General features: G+C 30.3%; 1 protein-coding gene and 1 long non-coding RNA gene across 2 annotated transcripts; both read right to left on the bottom strand.

Moving 5' to 3' along the window:
* Positions 1 to 211: 211 nt before the first annotated feature.
* On the bottom strand, positions 212 to 2,335 carry LOC125578981. Its single transcript, XM_048742152.1, has 3 exons — positions 1,888 to 2,335; positions 435 to 791; positions 212 to 225 (listed from the first exon to the last, which is right to left on the bottom strand). Exons 1-3 carry the CDS (start codon positions 2,333 to 2,335, stop codon positions 212 to 214), a joined length of 819 nt encoding a protein of 272 aa, XP_048598109.1.
* A 2,849-nt stretch (positions 2,336 to 5,184) lies between these two features.
* On the bottom strand, positions 5,185 to 9,898 carry LOC125579165. Its single transcript, XR_007317164.1, has 2 exons — positions 5,408 to 9,898; positions 5,185 to 5,314 (listed from the first exon to the last, which is right to left on the bottom strand). It is a non-coding gene; the product is annotated as an uncharacterized LOC125579165 (long non-coding RNA).
* Between the last annotated feature and the right edge of the window lie 3,276 nt (positions 9,899 to 13,174).

Raw genomic sequence — 13,174 nt, forward strand, 5'->3', positions numbered from 1 at the left:
GTTGATATGTCTGTGGGATACTACCAGAGTTTCTTTCACCAACCTGCTTTAAGAGAAGGAAACAGAATAAGAAGAAGAAAAAAAAAGCATTGCTCTAACATGAAACCTAGTGAGTAAGAATAATAACAGTTTCTCCAATTCAAAATGAGCTCTCAGATCCAACCATTGCTCCCTTGCTCTACCACAGTATAGCTTCTCCACAATTTTAATCCTACAACTTCTTAACTGTACAACAACAACAACAATGCACAATTCAAGTTTTCAGTAACTCGATTGAGTAGATGCTCATAGATATGGTTCCAAATCAACAATCTGAAACCTCAAAAGCTTAAAGTTTCAATCTTTAAAAGTACATTAATAAATGTAAGTTTTACCATATACTCACAATTGCTTAGTAGAAACAGAGACCAATCCAGTTTAAGTTTTTTTTTTACCTGAAGCAGCAGTTCTACGTTTGGCAAGCTTGGGTCTTTCAAGCTCCATCTGCATATCCATCAACATGTTCATTCGTTGCAACTCAATCTCCTTAGCAGCTTCCATCCTCTGTTTCTCCAACTCAACCATCATCCTCTGCTTCGCACCTTCGATCCTCTCGTACACCTCTCCCAACTTCAGAATCACTCTCGCCAGCTCCCTACACGACGACCCTTCACCTCTAGTCGGATATACCTCATCCACTCCACTCTTCTTCCTCACCACAAACCCCCAATCACATACGTCATCGTCCTCATCCTCATCATCATCGTCCAAAGAGCTCCCACTCGATTTAGATCCGGCCGCATTCTTCAATGCTGGTTTCAAAATTTAAACACAAATCTGAATCTCATCAACCAAAAAAATGTCGACAACCAAAGGTATGATTAATTGCAATAAATAACATCATACGGAATCAATAGAAGTCGATCCAATAGTATGGGGCCGGGACGAAGAGTGAACGAATCAGCCATAAATAGAGTTGATGCTTGACAGAGAGTGATCTTCGAGATTTCGCAGTGGTGTGGCTGTTCAACGCAGGCAACGAACCCATTTATAAGCGGAGCTACGGTGGAGGATGCTAATTCCACTTTAATGCGAGAGAGTAGAAGTAGTGATGGAGAACTCGTAAATGCTTAGATTAATGGATAAATTGGTATTTACAATAAATAAGACATTTAAAGAGCATAAATGATTGATAGGAGCTTGCAGTAACGGGGTTGAAGACGAAGTGGAAGAGACGGGAAGATGAACTCTGGATGCTTCAGACAAAGTTAGAGCTAGGCAAGATTGGACTTGATATGGGCCGTACGTAAATGTAGGGACAGCCCAAAAGGAAGGAAGTCCAGTTTCGAGCTTTATTCTTCGGAAGCAGTAGTGACATGGCAAAAATGTTATCTCTCATTGGTTGATTATTTTTGGTGACGTGGCAGCCTCACCATTGAGTATATAGGGCTTTTAGTATAGTATAGATCTCTCGCTTTAAATTCTTTTTAATGGTACAAACTTGAAGAAATTAACTCTACTTTTCTTTAAAAGGAGACTACTTCTGGTTTCTTTGATAAATGTTTAAAGATCAATATATACATGATAGAGATGAAAAAATTCGGACAAATAAAGCTAAGTTTTTTTTTTTTAACACTGAAAAGTTCTTCATTAGTTGATAGGGCCAAACGGACCAAGCTATAGAGTTTGGGACATGCCCGAAACAAAAGAAACAATAAGAAAAATGCTGGAAACAAATACAGATACCAGTAGGTACCACAGCAAACTTAATGTAGACAAAAGAAAGGAATAAGTATGCATATAAGTTCCTCCCTGACACAGCGATGAATGGAGCCTAGACTCCCCTCTCTTGCTGAATCATCTGATCAAGCCATCGGGGCCCCCCAGACGCGACATATGATTGTGTACGAGCACCTGATACCACACTCTCTGCTATAGCTGTCGCTACTCTATTTTTGGGACCAGAGACATGGAAAATAGACCATTCTTCAAAATGATGCAGAAGCGTTAAAATTCTTTGAGACAATGGCAATAGTCTGCAGAAGCCATTCGGTTCCAGAAGTGTTTGCCTGACCTCTACCGATGAAGCTTCAAATATAACTTTCTTCTGTTTCAAGCTATCCATTGCCTCCACTGCCCATAACAGAGCTTTTAGATCTGATTCACGTTTACAAGAAGATTGACTGAAGGCACAGCGACTATGATGAATAGGCCGACCAGAGTTGTCTCTTGTAACCCAACTAGCTCCATTTAAAGGACCTGCACTGTTCCAAGCCATACCAACATTGCATTTTATGAAACCCGGTGGTGGCTTCACCCATAAGTTTTGGAGGACAGGAGCATTATCACGAGACATATGAGTAGTATCATCCTTCAAGTTAACCTTGTGAAGGGCCGTGTGTTTTCTAGTTTACAACAAAGATTTGTGTTCTCTATTTTGTAAAAAAAAACATATCGTTAACTAATCTAAACTTAAAATATCAACTCTAAACCCTAAACCTTCAAATCTAAACCCTAAAATATCAACTCTAAACTCTAAACCCTAAATCTAAACTTAAAAAATCAACTCTAAACCCTAAATCATCAACTCTAAACCCTAAACCATGAAACATCAATTCTAAACCCTAAACCCTGAAACATCAACTTTAAACCCTAAACCTTCAAATCTAAACCCTAAAACATGAACTCTAAACCCTAAACGTAAACCCTAAACCCAACCCTAAATCTAAACTTAAAACATCAACTCTAAACCCTAAATCATCAACTCTAAACCCTAAACCATGAAACATCAACTCTGAACCCTAAATAGTATAATTCAAAAAAAAATTGAAATAGTATAATTCAAAAAAATTAAAAATATAATTTTTTCTTATTTAAGATTTTTTATTTATTTAAATATTTATTTATTATATATATAAAGAACAAAGGTATAAGAGTCTTTTGCCACTTGACGAAGAATGAATTTTTGAAAATGTCCATTTAGTGATGGTAAAGATGAAAAGTAGTGGTATGAAAGTGGTAAACATAAAATTTCTCCATATTAAAATTACATCAAATTTGGTTTTTTGGTGTTATTTTTTTTTATCATTTCCAACTATAACACCAAATATTTCACAAAAGTAATATTACATATTATTTAATGTTTTCATTTTTAATAATTTTTTATTTTATATTTGTAGTTAATAAATGTTTTTGTAATTTATATTTTTAAAATTTATTTAAATTTATACTTTTCGGTTTAAAAATATTATACCTTTTATTTATTTATTTATATAAATATTCTAATAAAAATTTAAAACTATTAATTATGAAAAACACATAACAAAACATCTATACTATTAAAAAAGCATTCTTAAAAATATACTTTAAAATGTTGTTAAACCTATTTATTAGAAAGTTAACAAATTAAAGAAAATATAAATATACGTGACTATAAATATGCAGTTATCTATACTATTAAAATAGAAGTCATGACTTATTTCATGAGTGATTTTTTTATTTGGACCATCCTTGGAAAAATTATTAAATTTTGCATAACTTAATTTTAATATATTTTAATTTATTTATTTTTATTTAAAATACTAAAAAAATATATTAAAAAAATGTCTAACAAAATCTTTCAAATATCTTTTAGAATATTTTTAAAATATATTTTCGAAATTAGTTAATTAAAATTTTAATTATCACAAAGTATAATTAGAAACTAAAATTTAAAAATTATGATTTATTTCATATGTGATTTTTTTTAATTTAGACCACTTAGAAGTCTCACCTTTAAATGTTTTTTTTATGTAATACAATTAATTTACACCTTCTTTCATAGATGAAACATTTGATCTTTATTCATATCGTATATGTAAGATTTTTCTCTACTATTATTAATATCTGTGTATTCTCTTAAGTTAAAAAAAAATCAATTTATTATTTAAACATCTATACTAAATTGATTTAATTAATTAATATATACCAAATTCTCTATTTTGTAGGTTCAACTTAATTTAGTTTTCACATATGTTTCAAATTTAGAATAAAACAAAAATTATGTAAATTAGTATTGTTACATAATAATGTTTTCAAAATAAATTTTGTTACAAAAAAAACAAAAAATTATAATAAGAATATTATACGCCACACAAATATTATTATAAATTAGATAATATATAACACCAAATTTTATTAATTTATTGATATATTGTATTGCATAATCTAAAATATTTTACTATTAAAGAAAACCCGCACGGTCGTGCGGGTCATGATCTAGTTAATATTAAAGCCACTGTTGTTTTATTCTATTTTTTTGGACAATTGTACCTAACTTATACTTCTATCTAATTAAATATAATTATAATTTATTTTATTTTTACTAAGCCCATCTATCTAACCAGATATATGTGATTTACGACATATGTTGATGGAATTTTTAACTTTTTACTAAACTTATTTTTTAATAAAAATCTACCAAACAAACATAAAAGCTTGGTATATCACATGTTATGACATTTTGTTGCAATTAAGATAAACAAATTGATCGAAACAGTATAATATAAAACTATAAACCATTTTGTCTATGTCATGAAAATTAGCCAACATTGGTCAAAGCAATTAATTTATAATCTTTATAGCAGAATTTTCATAAAAGTTATACTATATTATATGTGCTATATCTATAAAGTTACACACCGTAACATTTACAAGATTCTTACGCTATCAAATATGTTATATTAAATAATTAATGAAATTATTTCCCTATGATTTTGGTACATTAGATTTTTTGTAATCTTTTTTAATAGAGAAGATTTCTAACATCACGTAAAACAAAACAATTTCCGCATTTTTAAGAGGTTATTGATAACTGATCTGAGTGAGTTCTACAACTTCAATTTACAAATCATGCTTTAAATAAATAATTAAAAATTACAACCTAAAAGTTAAATTAGAAAATATAACAATAGAATTTACAGCTACAATTATAACACAAGAACTTATAGCATCTTTCTAAAGAAGAAAAAATAAAGTCACATTCTACCAATCAAACTCTTAATATTTTATATTCTTAGATTGGGTGCAATGAGTTATTTTGGATGGCCTGAAACTCTAAATGGTACATGCCCATATATAAATCTAGACATACTATGAACCAATAAGATCTATGATACAAGACAACAATTAAAATATGCAATAGAAGATGTTGTGAAAACAACTGAATTCTAAGAATGATGGAATTTTATTATTAAAAATTATATAATTCAAAGAGTAGTAAACTTAAACATCATGTGTGTTTAATAACATATCTCTCTATGTATGAATTTCTTGAAACATCTCTTTAGCCGCTATCCTGTAAATCAATTACCACCAAAACTCATTTAGACATGCATACATACATACTCACACATTACATATATACATATGATACATGAATTATACATACCGAGGGAGTACATGTGTTTTATGACATTTGATACCAACACAATCGTGAATGCATTTTTCAACTCCCTCAAAAAATATTTGGCACGAGTGAATGCACCTTTCATGACAAGCTTCATACGATTCACTCATTGCTGGTAATGGCATCACCGTCAATGCAACGAACATAATCATCAACATGCACATGCACTTCTTCTCCATCTTTTATTTTTTAGTCTTGTGTATTATGTTTGTCTCTTTTTGATGCCTCTGATTACTATGAACAATTCCTATTTATAGCTTTATAACTTTTTTTATTGTTGGAAACATATTTTAGATATGAATGTGTGTATATATTGTTCAACAGAAATTAAATTAGTTGGATTTTGGTCTTGATAAAAAAAATCTCTTTACATTTTGGAAAAGTAACATTTAGTATGTAATTTTATTACATACATACCATGCTTAGGTGTTAATCTCGCTGTGATTCTCAACCTAAATAACTAACTTCCCTTTCTTTACCACAATATTTACAAAATATACCACTACCATTCAACCTACTATTGTCGTTTCCCCATGTACATTAAAATTAAATATTAAACATTTAAATTTTACAAGATTTTCTAATAAGCCCAACATTGCGCACGTTACAAACACGTAAACTTCATATTTGTCATACTTACTCGTCCTCCTTCACATGCAGTTAAAGCAACATATCTATATGAGATTGTAAAAAGAGCACCTATCTAAACCGTAGATAGACTTAAATATGGGTATATAAGAAACTATTGTAAACATTTGTTTACATACTATATGCAACAATATCAGAACCTACTGAGATCATAGAAGACCATTAAACCATTTTATGTAAACACATAAACTCAGTGGAACATTATATTGATAAAATTTAGACAAAAATGCAGTAAAACAACACAATATGTCACATTCATAAATTTGACAAACGGTTATCACAAACCGAATTATAATGTGAACAATGTGGTTAACCGTTAAACATACCGAATAGAAATTGGTTTACTATTTAATACAGATGTATGCAAGAAAGGTAAGAATTAATATAGCCTAATACTATGTATTCATCCCGTTAATACAGCGTAAGCCGTCATCTTTTATTTTAGAAAAACATATATATTAACTATATCAAATACTTCAACTGAACGATAATCTTTATATATGGCAATGATATTAGGGTGATTCCTAAATATTTCGTACCTTTACAATGCTTTGAAGTCAAGAACGGATGTATGACTAGGATTAATTTGTAATGCTTTATGAAAATATTAATTGTTTGAATGATTGACAAGCTAAATATATGCCAATAAGTGTCAAATCTTAGGCATATATTCTCGGAGTATGTTCTTCAACCTATATAAGCCAAGGTTAGAACCCAAAAATTGTGGGAGAACCTAATTCACTTGATAGACTGTCGGAGGAGATGATGGTTGATGTCGATGAAGAAGCAACAGCAAGGAAACAAAAATTGTTAATAGAAGAATCGTCTGGGTAAGATTTGGTTAGAAGATTTTGGAAACGTCAAACATGCTGAATTTTTACGTTGTAAACCCTAATCCATTTTTCTTAATCACATATACAAGATGAGTAGTTTTATTTTGTTTTGCTTGCTGATAGATTAGAAATAAGAAATTGGATATTTTTTTCGTTCTCAATTGTTTAGGACAATAACATGTCGTCGGCGATAAACCCATCAACAATTATTAGGCCTATAAAGATTAAACAACAAATCTGGTCCATGTCAAATAAATCATGTCCAAATATTCTTTCCGTCTCAGTAAGGCCATGTAAATTGAATAATCCAACATATTGTGAATATTTAAAAACTAGTACGTGTGAGATTGTACATTACATATTGGTTCAATTTTTCAATATTACAAGATGTATTCATATGGTTTTACGTTACACAACTCTAAAAATATTTGAATATTAGTAACTAATAAGCAATCCAATTTATACACAATATATTCAAAATTTTACAATTTATTATTGATACCATATCCTCACCCTGCGATGCGCGGAATGTGTTGATAGTCGATTTTTGATTATAAGTTTCAATGTTTTTGTTTTGGAATGGAAGCATTGTATTTTCCAAAATGTTTGGAAAATTGGTGAATATCGAGTTTATGCAATTGTTTAAAAACAAAAAGAGTAGCTAAGTAATCATAAATAATGTAAGAAAGAGACCAAGTCTTTTGAAGATCAGAAGCTGCATTGTGGACCATAAAAAAGAAATAGCCTGAAATTGGTTAAGAATAAGTTAACTAACTTAAATTTAAGTAAATACCAAGCTATGGTTATTTATATAAAAAGATTCATACATAGCATAGCTGGGTAAAAACCCTGTGTAAGTCCTTCTTTATTTGATTATACCATCGTCTGGTCGATATGTTGGGCATTGTAAATCTGTGAATATAATATTTTATCAGAAGACTTTGAAAAATGGTGGAAGTGAAAACTACTAATTTTAATTTAAAAATACCTTTGTGGGGAGGAAGGCCTTTGAATATTTCTTTGTAGACTATGTTTTTCACTTTCAGCTGGTGGGAATCTTCGCTTTTGATGTTCGTTAATCCTGCTCTACTTGTGACACGTGATAGGGCCAATTAAGTTGACCATGAGCGAAGACCGGTTTAGGCAGATATAAGATGACCTCTTTTAAATTTTGGCATTGGCTTTTGTTGATTGTCATTGCATAACACAATCTGATAGGGAATTACCGCCGACGTAACGTGAACGGTAGCTTTGTTTTATCATACAAAAGAACAATCCTTGGGATCAATACTTCCTCTCCAATGTGTGAGCCAATGATAATTTTGGCTTTGAGCACGCAGTCGCCAATGTGGGTTAGGATCATACGGGTACCATTGCATAATCCTTTTTTATTTATGTTTCATAGAAGCATAACTGGAGCACCAACTTTCAGAGTTATTTTGTGCGAAGGCAACCCCGAGAATTCCAATGAATTGAGATACTCAACGGGTATAATGTATCATTTTGATCTGATTTAGTGTACGATATCTCAAAGCTGTATGAGCTGAAGTAATCTCTTGACACCCCGTCGGTGTGTGAGATGGTATAAGCATTGATTTCATCGACAGTTTCATTACGGTGTGTGAGTATAACTTTATCAATGTAGGAGGTCTGGGAATTTGTCAGTTTGTTGACTTCTCCATATACGGCATCAACAACTTTTTTTAATGGGTTAACATAACTCTGATGAATCAATGATTTATGGACAGTTATCATTTGTTTATGGTAGTCTTCACACTCATATCGCGATTCTAATTGTGGATGACCTTCCCCAACCTGAAGAAGCCAATCGGAGAACTCTTTTTGACTCTCATATTTGTTTTTAAAGAGAATTTGTGGCAGTTATCCCATAGGTACGAGTGATTTATTGAAGCTAAGACAGTATTAGCTCTGTTATCTTGTGGAATCACATGTAGTATCTGTCTAAAATTAGATAAGTCTTGAGAGTGCATGTAAATAATCCAACAAAAGAAGATAAAATCCTATGCTGATACCGTATATACGACCGCCTTTTTAATACCGAAGTAAACTAGGAAACGAGTAATTAGGCTATATATATAAACAGTTGTTCAAAAAAAAAAGGCTATATATACAAACCATAACATTAATCTACAACAAGCTTAACTTTTCGAACATCAACAACAAGAAAACCTTAAAGCCCTGATCAACTTTCTCTTCGACAATGGCGAATACTTGTAGAATCAGCTTTGTCTGCATCATGGTCCTCTTGCTCTTCACTAGTCACTTAGCTCTTTCTTCTCCTGCACGGCTCCGATTTATAGAAGCTCAAGATCTTGTTCACGGGAAGCAAAACAATCTCTTGAAGCTTGATGAGATTGAGAAAGCTGATAGGACACGTCTCGATTACTTGTTTGGCGTGATTGATAAGGCCGAGACCAATCGCGCTGAGGAGGTTGATTGTCGCTCGCCTCTGTGTTGCTCCAAGCCTCTATATGTTTAAAGGTCTTATAAAGCACGTGCTCATAATCTATGATGAGTTTGCTTGTACGAGGAATATGAAAGAGAACAATACATCTTCATTGGTGGAGATGAAGTAAGTGAATCAATAATAGCAGAGGAATTTAGAAGTTTATTGTCTTTCTGTTTAGTTTTTTTTTTCGTTTCTTGTTCAATAAGTCAGGGTTTAGGGTTTCACACACTGGATAGAGTTTCATTGAAATTTTATGAATAATATGAGAATTACTTGCCATCTGTGTTACGTGTCATGCACTTAAATAATTATATTTGTTATTTTTATGAAAAGATTGTATCTCGATTGAGGGCAGTGAAATTTATCCTAGAATATCCAATGAAACATATTAAGGATATAATAACATATATTCATGGTATACATGATGCAATTTATTCCATAACCCTTCTGATTTGTTTGAGACCTTTTAAAACAAGAGACCTGTTGAAAGTTTGATATCAAAACTTAGAACCAGAGAGGCAGTCTACTGACCTTCAAGGTAGACGAGTTAGGTGCATGCTGAAGCATTTTAACTGCAAGTGCCCCTTGGCATTCCATGTTTTATACTTAAAATATAAATGCAGCTACAGCACCTCCATAATCTCTCACAATCCCCGAGGCCAAGATTGACTTTGAACCTTATTCCCAATCTTGATGATAATCTAGAAGATGACGAGATTGGCTTACATGGCCTGCCTATGTGGGCTTAAAGGGTAACGTTTACGTTTACGTATGAGATACTAGTCGTGTATCTGCTCAACATTTTTATATCATAAGCTATAATTGGCACAGTGCTCATCATGGTATGCATTTAACAATTTTCTTTTGTAAATATCCGAGTTGTGTTATTGCTTGTCATGCATAAGACAAGCTTCACACTCACATCCATGGGAGTGCTTATTGGAGAATAATCTCACAATTGAACTTTTTAAGAACTTTCTCAGAGTAATAAAATTGTATCAAATATAGTTTTTACTTGCATGTATGATTCAAGTTTATCCCACGCCAGCTCAGCATCTTGCGTCCACATGGTTTCTCCATTCCGCATGCCTACTGGTTCACTTTGTGACACACACTGCCTCAACAACTACTTCAACGACTACGTCAAGACATAAACCCTCAGTTTATCCTTTTCCATCTCAGCTTATCTTGCATCTACAAGGTAACCCACCACTCTGCATGTCTTATGTAGTAACGACTAATGCATCCAGCATCAGTGATTTCGTCGCCTAGTTAGTCACGGAAGACTATTGACATCTACAAGTTCTACTTGCATCTTCAACTAGAATATAAAATAAAATATGATTTCACTATTTGAAAAAAAAAGTAAACATATAAATAGTTATACTAATGTTTCCAATTGTTTGAACATTTTTTTATATATATTTTTAAAACTTAGTTTACTATTTTTCCATTATAGGAGGGTAAAACATGTTCAAAATATCCAAAAATATCAAAAGTCCTAATATGTTTATTTTTCCAATTCTCCGTTGATTGTAATCATTTTATTTTGTTCACCATGGTGCACACGGGTACTCCATAAAAAAGATGCGGCCCGGTACAAACAGTCTTTTGTTTTTTTTGTCGACATATTGCATGAGTAATTACAGTAAACGAGAAATGTAATGAGTCGGTTAGCTTGGTTTACTATTGGTTTAGAGTTATACACGGCATATAAACAGTCCCAGCTCTTTTTTTGTACACATGTGCACTTTGCATTTGCTTAGGGTCCAACCTCGCTCTTGATTACAGATCATATCTATGGTATGACAGTCGTATAATCGACTTGTTAATAAATGTGTTCGTCATTAACTATAACTAGATTTTGACCCGCACGCCCGTGCGGGTGTATTTTTTTAAAAAAAATACGATGCTATTTGATTTTTATGTCATTATTTAGGGTTGGACAAAAAACTTAAATTTGAAGAATTGAACCGATCCCAATCCGAATAAGTAGTACTAAATCCGAACCGAAATTGATTAAATATCTTAATTATTCAAAATTTTGGTATTTGAAGAACTGAAATCTAATCCGATCCGAATCGAAATATTTTGGATATCCAAAATAGATTTATATAGTTATATATTAATTACTTTTAGATTTAATATATATAATAACATCCAAAATATATATGATTCTTTTAAGTTCGCTTAAATGCTTGAAAATATATATAAATAATCAAACGTAAATATCTTAAATAGTTAAAATATACTCAAAACTCTAAAAAATACTTAAATAATTATTTATCCTCTATCCAAATATTTAAACCAAACCTATTTAAATTGGTTATCCAAATCCGAACCAAATACTCAAAGATCTGAACTGAACACGAAATTCCAAAAAGACCCGGAAACGAACCCGAACGCCCACCCCTAATCAATATTATATATATATATCATATATGTGTCAGCATAGGTTACAAAATATGTGTTATCACACTAATCAATATTATATATATATATATATATATATATATATATATATATATATATATATATATATATATATCCTATATGTGTCATCATAGGTTACAAAATATGTGTTATCATATAATTAATCATATTTTATACGTACCATCAAATGATTTTTTTTTATAATTAATAATATTTTATACAATCATATAAATAATCACATATATTATATTTTAAAATTTAATGTGAAATATAAAAACCATAATTTAAGTTGGTGTTTGAAATTGGGCTTTTATTGTATTTTTCTTATATATATTGAAAACATTTTTATAATAGTTATTGGAAAATATGTTAGTAAAAATCAAATTTTGAATATATGTATGTTTTGAATGAATTTTTGATATAAATCAATTTTAAATTATTATTTTGATTTGAATATATATATCAAGTAACATAGACCCATTACTTTTTAATATAATGTAATGGACTTCAAATTGTTTTAATAGCATAAGCCCATTATTTTTTTTCCTAACTTAACTATCCATATGTCCAAACAATACTATTTTTTAACTACTATCCATATTGCCAAACAATCTCAATGTGTACTTCAACTTTAATAATATAGAAACTAATATAAAATTTTAATTATCACAAAGTATAATTAGAAACTAAAATTTAAAAATTATGATTTATTTCATATGTGATTTTTTTTAATTTAGACCACTTAGAAGTCTCACCTTTAAATGTTTTTTTTATGTAATACAATTAATTTACACCTTCTTTCATAGATGAAACATTTGATCTTTATTCATATCGTATATGTAAGATTTTACTCTACTATTATTAATATCTGTGTATTCTCTTAAGTTAAAAAAAAATCAATTTATTATTTAAACATCTATACTAAATTGATTTAATTAATTAATATATACCAAATTCTCTATTTTGTAGGTTCAACTTAATTTAGTTTTCACATATGTTTCAAATTTAGAATAAAACAAAAATTATGTAAATTAGTATTGTTACATAATAATGTTTTCAAAATAAATTTTGTTACAAAAAAAACAAAAAATTATAATAAGAATATTATACGCCACACAAATATTATTATAAATTAGATAATATATAACACCAAATTTTATTAATTTATTGATATATTGTATTGCATAATCTAAAATATTTTACTATTAAAGAAAACCCGCACGGTCGTGCGGGTCATGATCTAGTTAATATTAAAGCCACTGTTGTTTTATTCTATTTTTTTGGACAATTGTACCTAACTTATACTTCTATCTAATTAAATATAATTATAATTTATTTTATTTTTACTAAGCCCATCTATCTAAC

This window comes from Brassica napus, chromosome A10 (assembly GCF_020379485.1).
Source record: "Brassica napus cultivar Da-Ae chromosome A10, Da-Ae, whole genome shotgun sequence".
In the NCBI taxonomy this organism is placed as follows: Eukaryota; Viridiplantae; Streptophyta; class Magnoliopsida; order Brassicales; family Brassicaceae; genus Brassica; species Brassica napus.